This window comes from Protomyctophum parallelum (genome assembly GCF_964188405.1).
Source record: "Protomyctophum parallelum genome assembly, chromosome: 22".
NCBI classification, from domain to species: Eukaryota; Metazoa; Chordata; class Actinopteri; order Myctophiformes; family Myctophidae; genus Protomyctophum; species Protomyctophum parallelum.
In genome coordinates this window covers 27,033,939-27,053,938 of record NC_139714.1, presented here as the reverse complement: position 1 = coordinate 27,053,938, position 20,000 = coordinate 27,033,939, and the positions used below count along the sequence as shown (strand labels likewise).

Here is a 20,000-nt window from a genome sequence, read left to right as displayed (position 1 = left end):
GGGTGAATGTAATGCACAATCTATGTAAAGGTGTGTGAATGGGTGAATGTGAATGCAATGCACAATCTATGTAAAGGTGTGTGAATGGGTGATTCTAATGCACACACATCTATGTAAAGTGCCTTGGATAAAGGCGCTATATAAATGCACTCCTGTTGTGCAATATCTGTCTCCAAATGAACCACCCGATGGTGTTCTTTTTGTTTTTTAGGAGTTTAGCATTTATTTTAACTAGCAGATTAGAAGCCAAAGAAAGAACATTGTGTTCTCTTATGCATTTCTGCTGAATGACAATAAAGATATCCATCTATCCATCTATCGAATTACCTTAAGCTTAAAGGACCACTTCATCACTTTTCAACCTATCTTCATATAATTAGCCCCACCCCAAAAAGCGAGTGTCCAATACCAATCCAAATAGTTTAGCAGCGGTTGCTATGCAGGTCAAGCTTTCTTCGCTGCTAACGTGCCTATTGGACAAGGATGGGTTGGGGAGGGACTTAGTGAAGGGCTAATTGGTCCTCACTAATGTACATGATAAAATACCACCATTCTTATACTCAGTCTGTTGTCTCATAGGAGGGCTGTTCAGAAACCCGTCCACCAGTGACATCATCGTTTGTTATTTGTTTTGTTTTTTTCTCTAAAATGTATTTAGATTTTTATTATCGTGAGAACGATGGCTTCATTTGCTACAAAAGAGATACTTTAAGAGAGGTTTAACCCATTCTTGGCGGGAACCCCTTTTTGTGTTTTAAGGCGCATTATGTCATGCTTTAGCTGTAGAAAAATAGCACATCTACAAGCTCATAGATCTTGTAGATCTGCTACATCGTGAAAATGTGGTGCAAATCGTTCAATATTGACATTTTCTTTTAGAATCGTCCTCAGGTCTAAATGTGTTGCTGTCTCCCTCCCTCCCTGTAGGTGGCGGTGCTGTGCTTTGCAGTGTTTCTGGGTCATTTCTACCCCAGCAGTCTGACGTCCTGTTCCACCGTCACCGAGAGCGGCGTCGCTTCCAAACCGCTGCCCGAGTCCTACACCACCTCAGGTATGAAACACACCTGTCCACACCTGTCCTACACCACTTCAGGTATGAAACACACCTGTCCTACACCACCTCAGGTATGAAACACACCTGTCCTACACCACCTCAGGTATGAAACACACCTGTCCTACACCACCTCAGGTATGAAACACACCTGTCCTACACCACCTCAGGTATGAAACACACCTGTCCTACACCACCTCAGGTATGAAACACACCTGTCCTACACCACCTCAGGTATGAAACACACCTGTCCACACCTGTCCTACACCACCTCAGGTATGAAACACACCTGTCCACACCTGTCCTACACCACCTCAGGTATGAAACACACCTGTCCACACCTGTCCTACACCACCTCAGGTATGAAACACACCTGTCCACACCTGTCCTACAGCACCGAGTGCCGCGATACGAGCTTCTAGGTCTGCTATATTTTTTTTATCGTGAAAATGTGCCTCAAATCGGAGGCATATTAAATATAATAAGACAGAGAGATTATTTCATATTCAACAATGAGGTAAACTCAGCTAATGGACGCTGATTACACCAGCTGAGAGCATTACCCCCCGTCAAACATGCACGCACGCACGCATGCATGCAATGCACACACGCACACAGCTCTGTTGTTAAGCAGCATGAGTGTCCAGATTCAACATGTTCCATAATATTAATTCCACAGATTACATTTGTGTCAATTAGTTGACGTTATGCTGCCTCCCACGCACGCACACACACACACACACACACACACACACACACACAGACCCTTTGTATGTGTACTGTGTGTCTGCCTGCCTGCCTGTCTGTCTGTCTGTCTGTCTGTCTGTCTAGGGTGACAAAGAGTTTTTTGCACTGGTCAGATTTTTACATAATAGGCTGTTCCGACTCATGTCAATATCCCACGGGTGGCAGGGTGGTACTCGTGTCAATATCCCACGGGTGGCCGGGTGATACTCGTGTCAATATCCCACGGTTGGCAGGTCTGTTTTACTGTAAGACATGAATCCTGAGCCTGATAACAATGCTAATAAAACTGTGTGTGTGTGTGTGTGTGTGTGTGTGTGTGTGTGTGTGTGTGTGTGTGTGTGTGTGTGTGTGTGTGTGTGTGCGTGTGCGTGTGCGTGTGCGTGTGCGTGCGTCCTTCCAGTGAAGTCCCGTAACCTGCTCTCAGCCTTCGAGGACTCGGGGGAGCCACACCTCCTGGGTCTGGGCGGAGACTATCCCGACCAATGGGTGGACACGCCGGCCGTCGTCATGGCAGCCTGGCGTCGCTCCGAGACGCAGAAGCTGACAGAGGAGGAGGAGGAGGAGGCGGGGCCTAGCGGAGGGGCGTCGACGACAGAGAAGAAGCCCCTCCTCCCCCCCGGGGGGCCTTTCAGACTGTCGGGGGAGGTGGAGATGCCCCGCCCACCTCTGAGGAGCAACGAGACGCAGCAACAACAACAACATAAACAACAGAGCAACAACATTGTTCTGGAGCTGCACAGGTAAACACCTGAGCATCACACCTGTCCACACCTGTCCTTTTCAGAATAAAAGCTCTCCTGGCACTCAAGCGCCTTTATTTTGAAAGATGCTGATGCATCCATTGTGTTGAGAATTGTTACATTCTAACACTGTTTGTTTCCAGTTGTTTTATTCATTATGTAAATATTATGTCTCTCTCTCTCTCTCTCTCTCTCTCTCTCTCTCTCTGTGTCTCTCTCCCTGTGTGTGTCTCTGTGTCTCTCTGTCTGTCTGTCTGTCTGTCTCTCTCTCTCTCTCTGTGTCTCTCTCCCTGTGTGTGTGTGTCTATGTCTCTCTGTCTCTCTCTCTCTCTCTCTGTGTGTCTCTATGTCTCTCTGTCTGTCTCTCTCTCTGTGTGTCTCTCTGTCTCTCCCTGTGTGTGTCTCTATGTCTCTCTGTCTCTCTCTCTCTCTGTGTGTCTCTCTCTCTCTCTCTCTCTCTCTCTCTCTCTCTCTCTCTCTCTCTCTCTCTCTCTCTCTCTCTCTCTCTCTCTGTGTGTGTCTATGTCTCTCTCTCAGAGTGGATCAGAGGTGGAACGACAGCAGCAGTAAGGTGCTCCATCTGGATCGGACTGTCAACGAAACGTCCTGAGTGACCTTTGACCCCCCCCCACCCACCCACCCATGACCTTCGACCCCTCCCTCTCCAGAGCATGCTTTCAGCGTCATCATCGTCAGCGGTGTTGCTTTTTTTTGTTGTCGTTTTTTCGTGAGCTTGTAGATCTGCTATTTCTATTCTTATTTTATTTGAACATTTTGGCCAATGTTTTTTTCTTATATTATAGTTTGTTGATTACTTGTAAAAGTATCTCTACTGCAGAAATGCTCATACGTCACAAGAAACGCTTCAGATAAATCAACACTTTGCTTTGAGTGAAAGTTGTGCAGGAAAATATATACAGCAGATCTACAAAACCCAACCTGTGAGCTTGTAGATCGGCTGTTTTCAACTAGCCAAAGTTCAATTTTAATCCAAATCTACAAAGTTTTCAAATAATTGTAGTGGAGTAAGTAAATAAATACATAAAAAGTACAATATTTGCCTGTAGGTTACAGCCCATTTTCGTGAAAATGTGTTGCACTGAATAGAGGAGGCGGGGCCAATCGGTAGGGACACGCCCATACGTCCGGAGGAGGCGGGGCCAATCGGTAGGGATATGTCCAGAGGAGGCGGGGCCAATCGGTAGGGACACGCCCATACATCCAGAGGAGGCGGGGCCAATCGGTAGGGACACGCCCATACGACGGCCACGCCCATCGATATGTCACCGATATGTTACCGAAAAATTAATATAAATGCTCACAGCCAATCACATGGCAGAGATTTACATTTATAGTGTCCTTCATCACCAAATGTCTTCGCCAAAAATATCAGATCTACAAGCTTGTATAGAGATCTGATATTGTTGGCTTTACGTGGTTAACAAAAGTGGCATTTTAGTGTCCGTGATAATCTGGACCTTTTGGTACGGTCCCGTCTGCATTGTGGAGGTCGCTGGACGACGCTGGTCTGTCGTGGGTTTGTCGGTGTGCCGTTAGCGTTTCATAACGGTCGGGGATCTTTTTTTTTTTTTTGCCCCGGCAACAAAAAGGGGATGGGGATAAAAAAAACGACCAAATATGGGCGTCCAGAGTTTCCCTAGCAGGAGGCTGGTCTGCATCAATATGAGGTCTGTCTCAGGCGCGGAGCGACAGACTATCAACGAGAGGCGACTAGAGGCGTGGGGCGAGAGGCGACTAGAGGCGTGGGGCGAGAGGCGACTAGGGGCGAGAGGCGACTAGAGGCGTGGGGCGAGTCGGCGACTAGACCTGGATTATGGTGAGTGTCTCGAACACACTACGTAAAATCATTGGGGGGGGGGGGGGGGCACTTTGGGACGTGCTGCGTTCTCCAAGATAATCTAGTCTAGTCTGTCGCGACCGCTTGTGAATGAATAACTGTTAGTTATATAAAAAAAAAAAATCTTCTAAATCCTCCAGTTTTCTGAAATAAATATTTTCACGGTTTTTCAAAAATAGCAGACCTACAAGCTCATAGCGCGCGCTACGAGCTTGTAGATCTGCTATTTTTCAATAGCTAAATTACAACATAATAATGTTTAAAACGCCAAAAGGGGTTCCCGCCCCAAAATGGGTCAACCTTTAACATTGTTAACTTTTACCGTTTATTTGGGGGCCCGCTTGCAGTACCATCGCGGCCCAACAGGTTGAGAAAAACAAAAACAACATTTTATAGAAACGTCCTCTCCGGTGGCGGTTTTATTTTTTGTAGTAGTGAAAATAGCAGATCTCCAAGCTTGGCTGATCTGTTTATTAGCATTAAAAGAGTATTTTTTTTTATGATAAAGGAACTGTTTTGGACCACGCGGCCATATTGTGACATGTGAGGTTTTGGCGGGAACGACAGCGTTTTGGCGGGAAAGAGACGGTTTTGGCAGGAACCACGGCGTTTTGGCGGGAAAGAGACGGTTTTGGCGGGAACGACAGCGTTTAGGCGGGAAAGAGACCAGGAGCTCTGTATTTATAGAAACCTTCATTTGTATATTTTTATTTTGTTTTTTAAAATATTGTCCCGCGTATCGTATAGTTGCATTTCATTCGCTTTATTTTATTTCCTAAATATATATTTTTGTCATTTTTGTCTTATTATTATATTAATATTATTCCATTCCAGTAAATCGTACAGTAGTCTGGGTGTGGAGTGGGACATTTGGTATATAGTTTTTGAGAGGTGCAACCACTCCTATAGACCGATTCCGTAGCGGTTTCATGGTCGCAGCCTACGGATTTCCTGTAGGCGGACTCGACGTAGCTGCGGGGATAAAACCCTCACCAGGCGCACCTCTTCCACTACAGTGAACGGCAGAGTGACTGATGTTAGTTTGCCTCAAACTTTACTCCTTTACCTGCTTTTTTACTAACACTAACATTACAAAGATGCCCAGAACATCGAGATGAACCTGTGTAGTTTATGGCTGCTCCAACAGTAGTGGCAACATAAAAAATAAAATAAAACGGAATGTCTAATATCCACCGCGGTGGCTGAGACCAGAGCCATTGAGTAATGGTTGAGACGAAGCAGGGAAAGATACATATCGCCAGTCTTACCCAATACCAAATCTTTCTGTTTTATGAACACAAGGCTGCTGTATTTTATACCTCATACTATTAAAGCATTTAAAGTATGAGGTATAAAGTACACTGGCGTTATGTATCTTTCACTGCTTCGTCTCAACCATTACTCAATGGCTCTGGTCTCAGCCACCGCGGTGGATATTAGACATTCCGTTTTATTTTATTTTTTATTTTGCCACTACTGTTGGAGCAGCCATAAACTACACAGGTTCATCTCGATGTTCTGGGCATCTTTGTAATGTTAGTGTTAGTAAAAAAGCAGGTAAAGGAGTAAAGTTTGAGGCATACTAACATCAGTCACTCTGCCGTTCACTGTAGTGGAAGAGATGCGCCTGGTGAGGGTTTTATCCCCGCAGCTACGTCGAGTCCGCCTACAGGAAATACGTAGGCTGCGACCATGAAACCAGCTACGGAATCGGTCTATAGACAGCTATGTGTGTGGCTGTGTCTGTCTGTTTGTCTGTCTGTCTGTCTGTCTGTCCCATGTGTCCCTGGCTGTGTCCGAGCACGAAAACAGCGTTATAGCGTTTGTTCACCACCAAGTGTCACTGTTGCACAGCCTAACACACAGACACACACACACACAGGCCAGGGAGGAGGGCTTGTACAGTACAGTACAGTACAGTACAGTACAGTGATCTTTTTTATTATCCTAAAATATTGACTATATTCATACATTCATGAATCCACTTGCTGACCGGCTGTCGGTGTTGATACATAACGTCACTTTTCCATTCACTGTAGTAGAAGGAGGTGCGGGGAAACCGCAGATATGTTGTCTCCGCCTACAGGAAATACGTATAGGCTGCGACCATGAGACCCGTTTCTGAATCACTCTATCCACACTTTTCCTGGGCTGTGTGTGCTCCAGTTCCTGTTGATTTCATTGGATATCATTGGTCATCTGACCAGTTTCATTGGCTTTCATTGGATCAAATCGACAGGAACTGGAGCACACACAGCCCAGGAAAAGTGTGGATACAGAGACATGCATGCTTTTCCCATCAGGATACGCCCCCCTAATCTAGACTGAGTGGCAAAACATTGAGCAGCATGGAGTCTTGGAGTTTGGAAGCGCTCGTTGGAATATATATATTTTAGGCCAATAAAAAAAACGATATACCAAAATGTCCCACTTTAAACAAAACAAACCTATTGGCTGCCGGACTATACAGTATGTCGTTATTGTTTTGATACCTTTTTTTTTGTTCAATTTATTATTTTATTGTGCTCTTTTTTTTATAATATTGTTTATGTTGTATGTTTAATGTCGTGTACAGAACTTTATTCTACATTCAGTAGCAGTGTGGGGATAAAAATATAAAGAAATATTATATGATCATTCATTTCTGAGTCTCCAAAACATTTGTAAATAAAAAGGTTTGTAAGGGAAAATGTTCGTTGTCACACTTCTTTGATCACATTTTAATTAATAAAATAAAAAGAAGAAATTTATCTCAGATATGTTTGTGTGACTGTCACTGTACCAGACAGTACTGGGACCCGATCTACACAATCTATGTATTTGATAAAGCCGCTATAAAAATGCACCATTTTACCATTTATTTGTGCTCCTGGAAGATCTTCAAGCAACATAACATGGATTAATCACACCCGTGTGAAGTGAGGGGCGCTAATATATTAAAGTCTAACTCATGTTGATGAGTTCATCACCTAATGGTGATGTAAAACAAACGGTGCAAACACAAACATTAAACGCCATTAACAGTAAAGAGACAATATGACGTAAATGAGGTACATTATGACGTAAGTTTTCTCTTCATTGTCCATGGCGTTTACAAAACAAACATTGAACTAAAGACAATTAACATTAAATCTGTGTAAAAAACCAGACACGAGATATTGAGAGAGAGAGAAGGGAGGGGGAGAGAGGGGAAGATGTCAAGTCAAGTCAATTTTATTTATAGCAAATTTAAAAACAACAGCAGTTGACCCAAAGGGCTTTCCAGAACAGCTTGACCGTAGTCTATCACAGTGCAATAATAAAACATGTTATACAATTGATAAAAACAGGCCAAAACAAACAAAAATAACAACAACAATAAACACTAAAATTCACAATGTATTAAAAGCCAGACTAAAAAGGTGTGTTTTCAGGTTGGATTTAAAAATCTCCAGGGTGGGGCTAGCCTTGATGTGGAGTGGAAGACTATTCCAAAGTGTAGGTCCAGCTACAGAGAAAGCCCTTTTGTTTTCAGATTTGAAGGGGGGACTGCAATGAGTTTGAGAGTGGAGGATGTGAGTGTCCTGGTGGTAGAGGGAGCTGTTATTAGTTCAGAAATGTAGGAAGGGAAGGCAAGGCCGTTTAGGGATTTAAATACTTAATACTTAAAATGTATTTAAATACAGAGGTAGGCTACTGAGGAAAGGGAGAGACAGGCTGACAACAGACAGCAGTGAGAGAGTTGAGTGGGAGTCCAGGATAATTTATCTGCTCACTCGACCCTGACTTCTGGGTCTCCCACAAGAGAAGAAAGAGAACCAAGAGAAATCATTCAAAATAATGATCAACAATCTAGTGAATATAATTGGTTGCTATAAAATGTCAACTTAACCTCAGTGAGTGCTATATGTGATAATTAATTGCATTTTTATAGCACTTTTCCAGGTGCTCAAAGTGCTTTACAATGGTTCATTCATTGGGAGGTGAAGCGGCAAACAGTCGACGCCAGCGTCCTCACTTCCCACATTCACACACCGACGGTGGCGAGCTCACCCCGACCGACTCATTGGAGGCGACGTGGCGAAGTGTCACGAGGCGAAGTGTCACGAAGTGTCACGAGGCGACACGAGGCGAAGTGTCTTGCCCAAGGACACTTCGACATGTAGACAGGAGGAGCCGGGATTCGAACCACCAACCCATGGATCATTGGACTACCTGCTCTACCTCCTGAGCCACAGCAGCCGTTTAGCAAACACAGTAGTAAGATGGAAATTCTCCTTCAGGTCCTTGACATGAAATAGTTTGAGAACCCTGTGAGAACCACTGACAGAAACATGAGGTTTTACCCTGTGAGAACCACTGACAGAAACATGAGGGTTTAACCCTGTGAGAACCACTGACAGAAACATGAGGTTTTAACCCTGTGAGAACCACTGACAGAAACATGAGGTTTTAACCCTGTGAGAACCACTGACAGAAACATGAGGTTTTAACCCTGTGAGAACCACTGACAGAAACATGATGTTTTAACCCTGTGAGAACCACTGACATAAACATGAGGTTTTTAACCCTGTGAGAACCACTGACAGAAACATGAGGTTTTCAGGAAACATTTAGGATTTAGATGCCTCTTTTTTGTTAGAATCGGCCTACACGTCCGTCCGTGTAACAGCTAATCTCCGGCACCATTAACCCGGTCGATGCCAAACTTCGCACAGACACTCCCTGGATGCCAACAATGAACCTCCGCCCCAGATTCTGTCCAGAAATCCTGCAACATTGAGCGACTGCAGTTTCTTCCAGCGCTGAAAATTCTGTAAATGTTGCCTTTTATATAAGTTGTTAGCAGCATGTCACAGAGTTACCCAAGGGAGTTGTCTTGGAACACACTGAGGTGATATCTATGATAGACACCTTTATGGTAAATGGTAAATGGTGCATTTATATAGCGCCTTTATCCAAGGCGCTTTACAGAGATTGTGCATTACATTCACCCATTCATACACCGATGGCAGCGGAAACCATGCAAGGCACCAACTAGCACATCGGGAGCAATTAGGGGTTCAGTGTCTTGCTCAAGGACACTTCGACAGTAAATCTGGGGAGCCCGGGTTCGAACTGGCAACCTTACAGTTACCATCCAGGCACTCTACCCCTGAGCCACCGCCGCCCCATGAACACATCTGTGAAGAAAGCACACCTAAAGCACACCCACAACACCAGAGGGAGTTGCAACCCAGATTCGGCACAAACAAAGGGACTAAATTATTTTCGCTCCTATGCCACCAAAATGTGGAACGCCCACCAACAGTCATTAAGACATGTGAATCCCTTGACTCCTTCAAAACCGCTCTCATAGGGCACCTTACGGACGGCTGCAATTCAAGACTGGCCCCGTAAAAATCTGGAATCTTTTGGAGCTGCAGAATTTGTCCCATCATCAGCAAACTCAACATATGGTGTTGTGTGGACTGTGTGTGTATGTGTGTGGTGTGTGTGTGTGTGTGTGTGTAATTGCTCCTACATGCTTGGACAGAGGGAGGTAGAGCGGCGCGTGTGTGTGTGTGCGCGTGAAGTGTGTGCGTTCAGTCATGATGACATTGTGTGCGCGCGTTGGGATAAACCACGTGCACGTGCGCGTGCGCCCATTATTTCTCTCACCCTGCTGTCCTAGTTTCTGACTGTCTGATGATGCAGGCTGTGGAGGGGGCGGGGCTGATGCGTGCGTGCGTGCATGCGAGTTGGTGTGTGTGTGTGTGTGTGGTGTGTGTGTTGTGTGTGTGTGTGTGTGTGTGTGTGTGTGTGTGTGGGTGTGTGTGTGTGTGTGTGTGTGTGTGTGTGTGTGTGTGTGCTGTGGGGGGGGGGGGGGGTATCCCAGAATGCTCCTCTCTCTCTCATCATTTCTCATGGGACAGACACACGCACATAGATATCATACACACACAGTCACACACACACACACACACACACACACACACACGGCTGCTGCTGTAACAAGCAGCAGGCTGACCGACGGTGTGTCGTCTAGAGCGGATCAAACATCCTCCTTCTCCCCGCCGTCCGGAGCCTCTAGAGCGGATCAAACATCCACCTTCTCCCCGCCGTCCGGAGCCTCTAGAGCGGATCAAACATCCACCTTCTCCCCGCCGTCCGGAGCCTCTAGAGCGGATCAAACATCCTCCTTCTCCCCCGCCGTCCCGGAGCCTCTAGAGCGGATCAAACATCAACCTTCTCCCCGCCGTCCGGAGCCTCTAGAGCGGATCAAACATCCACCTTCTCCCCGCCGTCCGGAGCCTCCGCAGCGGCCACGTCTGGTCGCTCGACCCGCTCCCCTCGACATTGCTCCTCCTCCACGGACATCATAGTGGGGCGTGCAGCTCTCTGTGACCGGGGGACAGTGATCTGTAGCCCGGGGGACAGTGCCGAGAGGGAGAGGCCGGAGGACGGTGATCTGTAAGCCGGGAAAAAGTGATCTGTAGCGGTAGCCCGGGAGACAGCGAGAGGAGAGGCCGTGCCCGGGGGTCTCCGTGACGGTGACATCCAGGAGGGACGATCGATGTTAACGGACACGGGGGGTCCGTGCAGCATGGACCCCCCTGCGGGCAGAAGAGGAAGATGAAGAGGAGGAGGAGGAAGGGGAGGAGGAGGGAGCGGGCGGAGGAGGGTAGGGCGCCTTTCGGCCGGGGAGGGAGGCCTGCTGAGCGGGGACACCGTCAGCTCTCTGCCCGGGAGGATGGAGCTGGGGCTGGAGGACAGGCTGAGAGGACTGGCCTTCAGGAAGCAGACCTCTTACAGGTGAGAAGATCTGTCACAATTTTAACTGTATTTTTCTGTCTGTCTAATGTTAATGTATCTATCTAATGTCTGTCTGTCTGTCTAATGTATCTATCTAATGTCTGTCTGTCTGTCTAATGTATCTATCTAATGTCTATCTGTCTGTCTAATGTGTCTGTCTGTCTGTCTGTCTGTCTAATGTATCTATCTAATGTCTGTCTGTCTGTCTGCGTTTCCATCACATAACGTCTGTTTTCTCCATTTCGGTTCCATTTGTATAGCTGTACTGTGGTTGCTTTTTTAAGAATAGCCTTTGTTGTGTGTGTGTGTGTGTGTGTGTGTGTGTGTGGGGTGGGGGGGGGGGGGGGGGGGGGGGGGGGAGCTAGCTTGCCTTCCTGATGCAGACCACACCGTATCTCATACAATATTCAAGAATTATGCAGTTGATGAGGATATAGTCACCTTTACAGGTCCTTCCAACCAGACTCAATCTCTCTGTGGTACCCTAACACGTTTCCTCCTGTCTGGAAGAGGCATTCCTTACCAAGGTGCTTAAAGTACCAGCGTCTTAAGGATGCTATACAGCTTGGCTACAAATGTAAACTACTTGTGTTCATATTAAATAAATCAGTGGTGAGGGGCCTGCAGATTGCAGGCATCATGCCCAAGCCGAGAGCTAATTAAGGCATCTGCTAAATTCTGTTCAGTGTCTGCAATAATTGGCAGTCGCCATATATGTAGAAGGCGATGGCTTTCTGTACCCGTGATCTGTATCTGAAGCACCCCTCGCACTTGTTGTAGAGTTTTTTCAAGTTTGCGCATCCACTATTGTTTGTGTTCAAGAATTTCTTGTAAAATTTGAATGCAAATCAAGGTGTGTGTGTGTGTGTGTGTGTGTGTGTGTGTGTGTGTGTGTGTGTGTGTGTGTGTGTGTGTGTGTGTGTGTGTGTGTGTGTGTGTGTGTGTACACAGGGGATTCCTGCATTGTATGGGAATTGTGTGGTCACATTTATATAAACACTAGTGACACACACACACACACACACACACACACACACACACACACAACTGACGCTGGTCAGAGCAAAGATTGAGGAAATGATGCAGAGAGAGGCAGAGAGAGAGACACAGAGAGAGAGACACAGAGAGAGAGAGAGGCAGAAAGAGAGAGGCAGAAATAGAGAGTGAGAGGGTGACAGAGACAGAGAGAGAGAGACGGAGAGAGACGGAGAGAGAGAGAGAGAGAGAGAGAGAGAGAGAGGCAGAAATAGAGAGAGATAGAGAGAGAGAGAGGCAGAGAGAGAGAGAGACGGAGAGAGAGAGAGAGGCAGAAATATAGAGAGAGGCAGAGAGAGAGGCAGAGAGAGAGAGAGGCAGAAATAGAGAGAGAGAGAGGCAGAGAGAGAGAGAGAGAGGCAGAAATAGAGAGAGAGAGAGAGGCAGAGAGAGAGAGAGAGAGATGGAGAGAGAGAGAGAGAGGCAGAGAGAGAGAGAGAGAGAGAGGCAGAGAGAGAGAGAGAGAGGCAGAAATAGAGAGAGAGAGAGGAGGCAGAGAGAGAGAGAGAGAGATGGAGAGAGAGAGAGAGGCAGAGAGAGAGAGAGAGACGGAAGAGAGAGAGAGAGAGAGAGACGGAGAGAGAGAGAGAGATGGAGAGAGAGAGAGAGGCAGAAGAAGAGAGAGAGAGAGAGAGAGAGGCAGAGAGAGAGAGAGAGAGAGAGAGAGAGGCAGAAATAGAGAGAGAGAGAGAGAGAGAGAGTTCCCTGGGTAGCCTGGTGGGTCACAACCAGGTTGTTTTTGGCATCACATTTAGATTTTAGTTTTAGTCGTTAGTCTCTTCAATAGTTTTCATTTAGTTTCAGTCACATTTTAGTCACCTGGAATGTTTTAGTGTTAGTCTAGTTTTAGTCGACTGAATGTCATAAGATTTTCTTTTACACTTGGCTGAAAATAGCCGATCTACAAGCCATGAGGCTCATAGGGCAGGAGCCTATCTCCTGTTTCTGTAGCGTGAAGCAGCTTTGATGTACAAGTACACCCCCTGGACACGACGCTAGTATGTCGCAGGGACTTACCCCCAAATCCAACCCTTGATGCTGAGTGTCAAGCAGGGAGGCAATGGTCCCATTTTACAGCCTTTGGTATGACCCGGCCGGGGATCGAACCCCCGACCTCCCAGTCTCAGGGCGGACACTCTAACCACAAGGCCACTGAGCTGGTAGATCGATATACAGACACTAAATAGACTCTGGAATGTACACTGCACATTTATATTTTAGAAATCAGCCAAACTATTAAAGCTGCATCAATGATTTTATTGGGTAGGGCCCTAAAAATTATGATCATGGGTCGCGTTATTGATCGCGGGAAGTATTTCGGGTACTTCTTGATTCCGCCTTGTGGTTTCCTTCCTGATGACCAAAGTTACCATCCGTTCCCCACTGGATTATACAGTAAATGTCTTTTTGAGCCCTCCTATAAACAGGGTTAAATTGTTTAATGTTTGTTTTAAAAACGCCATATTGACAATGAAGGGAAAAATGTACGTCATCTTGTCCCCTCTGTGTTTTTGTCACCGTTTTGTTTTACATCACCTAATCAACATGAGTTTGACTTTAATATATTGGTGCCCCTCACTTCACACTGGTGTGATTTTTGGATGTGATACTTACTGTGAAAAGGGTTTTTCTTTCCTCCACTGCTCTTGGAGAGCTCGACCACATTTCTACACCCGATGCAGGGCTATCCTGACACAGAACCTCCCCTCTGAGCCCACAGCGGAGGGTGAGGTTCCAAACAGAACCTCCCCTCTGAGCCCACAGCGGAGGGTGAGGTTCCAAACAGAACCTCCCCTCTGAGCCCACAGCGGAGGGTGAGGTTCCAAACAGAACCTCCCCTCTGAGCCCACAGCGGAGGGTGAGGTTCCAAACAGAACCTCCCCTCTGAGCCCACAGCGGAGGGTGAGGTTCCAAACAGAACCTCCCCTCTGAGGGAACAGCGGAGGGTGAGGTTCCAAACAGGGATATCCTGACACAGAACGTCCCCTCTGAGCCCACAGCGGAGGCTGAGGTTCCAAACAGGGCTATCCTGACACAGAACCTCCTCTCTGAGGGAACAGCGGAGGGTGAGGTTCCAAACAGGGCTGCATTCTATAGTAGGCTGTGTCTTTTTGAGGGGTGCTAGCCCACTCCTATATACAGGTTTATTGTTTGTCTTTAGTTCAATGTTTGTTATGTAAACGCCATTGACAATGAAGGGAAAACTTACGTCATAATGTTTTACATCACCATTACATCACCTAATCAACATGAGTTAGACTTTAATATTAGAGCGCCCCTCACTTCACATGGGTGTGATTTTTATCCTACGATTTTGCAACCCATTTTTCCACCCAGTGTCAATTATCTAATGTAATCCTGGGCGCTACACTTCCTCTGCCAACCTGAGGGGGGAGGGGGGGGGGGCTGCGGACTGACCTCATGCTTCCTTCTATGCATGAGGAGTCCAAGCCGCTTCTCTTCACCTGACAGGGTGGTAGTATCTCTGGTTGGACGTAGCGCGTGGAAGGAACACGTTATTCTGACCAGTTCCTTTCCCCTCCATCAGGCGCCCCGGCTGGCCAGGGGGAGGCAGTTTAGAGAGCAGTTCCTTTCCCCTCCATCAGGCGCCCCGGCTGGCCAGGGGGAGGCAGTATAGAGACCAGTTCCTTTCCCCCCCATCAGGCGCCCCGGCTGGCCAGGGGGAGGCAGTATAGAGACCAGTTCCTTTCCCCTCCATCAGGCGCCCCGGCTGGACAGGGGGAGGCAGTATAGAGACCAGTTCCTTTCCCCTCCATCAGGCGCCCCGGCTGGCCAGCGGGAGGCAGTATAGAGACCAGTTCCTTTCCCCCCCATCAGGCGCCCCGGCTGGCCAGGGGGAGGCAGTATAGAGAGAGACCAGTTCCTTTCCCCCTCCATCAGGCGCCCCGGCTGGCCAGGGGGAGGCAGTATAGAGACCAGTTCCTTTCCCCTCCATCAGGCGCCCCGGCTGGCCAGGGGGAGGCAGTATAGAGACCAGTTCCTTTCCCCCTCCATCAGGCGCCCCGGCTGGCCAGGGGGAGGCAGTATAGAGACCAGTTCCTTTCCCCTCCATCAGGCGCCCCGACTGGCCAGGGGGAGGCAGTATAGAGACCAGTTCCTTTCCCCTCCATCAGGCGCCCCGGCTGGCCAGGGGGAGGCAGTATAGAGACCAGGATTAGGCTGTGTCTTCACTGTACTAGACCTCTGCCCAGCTGTAGAGCACCGAGTCGGTAACGATGGAAGTTGGAGATCCATGCCCTGAACGGCTATGCAATACCCGTTGTACCCGTGTCAGAGTACCCGTTCCACCCATCTGTCTGTGTCCATTTTATGCCCATATATGGAGTTTTCTGTATGGCTCTCTGTGTCCCTTTCATTCCTATATATGGAGTTCTGTGTCAGGTATGCCCAAATATGGAATGTTGTGACGTCAGAACAGGCCAGCTCCATATATGGAGCCTGGGCAGGAGCCCTGTCCAGAGCCCGGGCAGAGAGAGAGAGGCCTTTTGGGGCGGTTCTGGAGAACCGTGGGTCCGACCGACTCGACACCGGGCACTGCGCTCCCTGTGGGGGGTGTGGAACGCGTGTGTCCAATGTGAAGTCGGTGGGGCGAACGGTTCTCGAGTTATACGTGGATTACAACACGCGCATGCTAGACCTGTACTGTCTGTCTGTCATGGTTTCTGTTTTGTTGTGGTCTGCATTTGGAGGTCAAATCAATAAACTGTGTGTGTGTGTGTGTGTGTGTGTGTGTGTGTGTGTGTGTGTGTGTGTGTGTGTGTGTGTGTGTGTGTGTGTGTGTGTGTGTGTGTGTGTGTGTGTGTGTGTGTGTGTGTGTGTGTGTGTGTGTGTGTGTGTGTGTGTGTGTGTGTGTGTGTGTGTGTGTGTGTGTGTGTGTGTGTGTGTGTGTGTGTGCCTGCGGTCGTTCAATGAAAGAGCATTTAATGTAAATCAGCTGCGTTTAATGTTAAAACGTACTGTCATGCTTTAGGGAGGAAAATAATCACATGAGCGCTCCATGTTTCAATGACCAGAGGATGAAGAATTGAGTACATTTACTCATAGTGAAAGGATGAAGTATTGAGTACATTTACTCACAGTGAAAGTACAGCAGTAATAAAACACTAAAAGGTGTATTTAGAGTACTCTACTTGAGTAAAAGTACTTGGATACTTTTCCAGGCCTGCTGGCAGGAAGTGTGAGATGGTAATCTGTGCTTTGAAGTAAAGATTTGACCATATGAGGTAATATGAAAGAGACATCTGTGTCTGTGTGTGTGTGTGTGTGTGTGTGTGTGTGTGTGTGTGTGTGTGTGTGTGTGTGTGTGTGTGTGTGTGTGTGTGTGTGTGTGTGTGTGTGTGTGTGTGTGTGTGTGTGTGTGTGTGTGTGTGTGTGCGTGTGCGTGTGCGCGCGCAGTGTGTGTGTGGGGGCACGTGTAACTTATCTGCCAAATATTTGTCACAGTTTGTGTAAACATGCGTGTGTGTGTGTCCATGCACGCGTGCACGTGCAATGCATGCGCTCAGTGTTCCAGAATAACTACCCTTCTTTTCATCTATTCTTAGATGTCGTTTGACGGTGTGTTCTGAAAGACTGTGTGACTGTGTGTGTGTGTGTGTGTGTGTGTACGTCATTTTCAATTGATCGGAAATCGCATCAGGACATTCCATTTTGACCTATAAATGGTCTTCACATTCACACACACATTCACACATTCACACACACATTCACACACACATTCACACATTCACACAGACACACACACATTCACACATTCACACCATGGAAACCATGCAAGGCACCAACTTGCACATCAGGAGTAATCAGGGGTTGCTCAAGGACACTTTGACACTAACTCTCGGGAGCCCACAGGGTTCGAGCTGGCAACCTTGTGGCCAGACTGTTGCCTCTCAAAATGTCCAAATGCTTCCGTCGTACAGTCTGGAGCGACGGAAGCTCTGATCACGAGTAAAATATAAATGCTTCCGTCATACAGTCTGGAGCGACGGAAGCTCTGATCACAAGTAAAATATAAATGCTTCCGTCATACAGTCTGGAGCGACGGAAGCTCTGATCACGAGTAAAATATAAATGCTTCCGTCATACAGTCTGGAGCGACGGAAGCTCTGATCACGAGTAAAATATAAATGCTTCCGTCTTACAGTCTGGAGCGACGGAAGCTCTGATCACGAGTAAAATATAAATGCTTCCGTCATACAGTCTGGAGCGACGGAAGCTCTGATCACGAGTAAAATATAAATGCTTCCGTCATACAGTCTGGAGCGACGGAAGCTCTGATCACGAGTAAAATATAAATGCTTCCGTCATACAGTCTGGAGCGACGGAAGCTCTGATCACGAGTAAAATATAAATGCTTCCGTCATACAGTCTGGAGCGACGGAAGCTCTGATCACGAGTAAAATATAAATGCTTCCGTCTTACAGTCTGGAGCCACGGAAGCTCTGATCACGAGTAAAATATAAATGCTTCCGTCTTACAGTCTGGAGCCACGGAAGCTCTGATCACGAGTAAAATATAAATGCTTCCGTCATACAGTCTGGAGCAACGGAAGCTCTGATCACGAGTAAAATATAAATGCTTCCGTCATACAGTCTGGAGCAACGGAAGCTCTGATCACGAGTAAAATATAAATGCTTCCGTCTGACAGTCTGGAGCGACGGAAGCTCTGATCACGAGTAAAATATAAATGCTTCCGTCATACAGTCTGGAGCGACGGAAGCTCTGATCACGAGTAAAATATAAATGCTTCCGTCATACAGTCTGGAGCGACGGAAGCTCTGATCACGAGTAAAATATAAATGCTTCCGTCATACAGTCTGGAGCGACGGAAGCTCTGATCACGAGTAAAATATAAATGCTTCCGTCATACAGTCTGGAGCGACGGAAGCTCTGATCACGAGTAAAATATAAATGCTTCCGTCATACAGTCTGGAGCGATGGAAGCTCTGATCACGAGTAAAATATAAATGCTTCCGTCATACAGTCTGGAGCGACGGAAGCTCTGATCACGAGTAAAATATAAATGCTTCCGTCATACAGTCTGGAGCGACGGAAGCTCTGATCACGAGTAAAATATAAATGCTTCCGTCATACAGTCTGGAGCGACGGAAGTTCTGATCACGAGTAAAATATAAATGCTTCCGTCATACAGTCTGGAGCCACGGAAGCTCTGATCACGAGTAAAATATAAATGCTTCCGTAATACAGTCTGGAGCCACGGAAGCTCTGATCACGAGTAAAATATAAATGCTTCCGTCATACAGTCTGGAGCGACGGAAGCTCTGATCACGAGTAAAATATAAATGCTTCCGTCATACAGTCTGGAGCCACGGAAGCTCTGATCACGAGTAAAATATAAATGCTTCCGTCATACAGTCTGGAGCGACGGAAGCTCTGATCACGAGTAAAATATAAATGCTTCCGTCATACAGTCTGGAGCCACGGAAGCTCTGATCACGAGTAAAATATAAATGCTTCCGTCTTACCGTCTGGAGCCACGGAAGCTCTGATCACGAGTAAAATATAAATGCTTCCGTCATACAGTCTGGAGCAACAGAAGCTCTGATCACGAGTAAAATATAAATGCTTCCGTCATACAGTCTGGAGCAACGGAAGCTCTGATCACGAGTAAAATATAAATGCTTCCGTCATACAGTCTGGAGCAACGGAAGCTCTGATCACGAGTAAAATATAAATGCTTCCGTCATACAGTCTGGAGCAACGGAAGCTCTGATCACGAGTAAAATATAAATGCTTCCGTCATACAGTCTGGAGCAACGGAAGCCCTGATCACGAGTAAAATATAAATGCTTCCGTCATACAGTCTGGAGCAACGGAAGCTCTGATCACGAGTAAAATATAAATGCTTCCGTCATACGGTCTGGAGCAACGGAAGCTCTGATCACGAGTAAAATATAAATGCTTCCGTCATACAGTCTGGAGCAACAGAAGCTCTGATCACGAGTAAAATATAAATGCTTCCGTCATACAGTCTGGAGCAACGGAAGCTCTGATCACGAGTAAAATATAAATGCTTCCGTCATACAGTCTGGAGCAACGGAAGCTCTGATCACGAGTAAAATATAAATGCTTCCGTCATACAGTCTGGAGCAACGGAAGCTCTGATCACGAGTAAAATATAAATGCTTCCGTCATACAGTCTGGAGCAACGGAAGCCCTGATCACGAGTAAAATATAAATGCTTCCGTCATACAGTCTGGAGCAACGGAAGCTCTGATCACGAGTAAAATATAAATGCTTCCGTCATACGGTCTGGAGCAACGGAAGCCTCCGCAAAAAAATCATCCTAATTAGAAATCATCTAAACATACATACTGTATAGCTTGCTGCAGAAATGGACGTACAAAATAAATAAATATGAAGATATCTTTTAAAATATATTTTGGTGAACGGAAGTGGCAGCTTCCTTGCTCTGATTTCGGGATGTGTAGAGCCATAGATTTGGAGATCGTGGAATAGTTGTATGGTTTCGGCACTAAAACCTTCACAAACATTTCCATGTCAAGGACCCCCACAAAAATGTATTTAATTGGCCTCCAATCCCCATCTGAAATATGTTGTTCCAGGGACCCCAACACATTTTCACGATTTAAAAAAATAGCAGATCTACAAGCTCGTAGCGCGGCACAGAGTGCCACGCTACGAGCTTGTAGATCTGCTATTTTTCAATAGCTAAAGTGTAACATAACGCTTAAAACGCCAAAAGGGGTTCCCGCCCTGAATGGATTATAATATGCCTTTTGGATTATTCCTG

General features: G+C 46.8%; 2 protein-coding genes across 3 annotated transcripts in view; both read left to right on the top strand.

Annotated features, from left to right (window-relative positions):
* The window catches only part of creb3l2 (cAMP responsive element binding protein 3-like 2), a 29,801-nt gene extending 25,513 nt beyond the window's left edge, over window positions 1-4,288 (top strand). For both annotated transcript variants that reach the window (XM_083757422.1, XM_083757421.1), the window contains exons 10-12: window positions 928-1,051; window positions 2,199-2,538; window positions 3,076-4,288. In XM_083757422.1, coding sequence (XP_083613548.1) covers window positions 928-1,051; window positions 2,199-2,538; window positions 3,076-3,148 — 537 coding nt within the window. In that variant the 3' untranslated portion in view covers window positions 3,149-4,288. The remainder of the gene's footprint in view (window positions 1-927; window positions 1,052-2,198; window positions 2,539-3,075) is intronic.
* dgki (diacylglycerol kinase, iota) overlaps window positions 3,714-20,000 on the top strand; it is a gene marked incomplete at both ends in the record, with an annotated part of 62,091 nt that continues 45,804 nt past the window's right edge. The window contains 3 exons of the mRNA XM_083794609.1: window positions 3,714-3,739; window positions 10,586-10,828; window positions 10,997-11,170. Of these exons, the coding sequence (XP_083650735.1) occupies window positions 3,714-3,739; window positions 10,586-10,828; window positions 10,997-11,170 (443 nt within the window). The remainder of the gene's footprint in view (window positions 3,740-10,585; window positions 10,829-10,996; window positions 11,171-20,000) is intronic.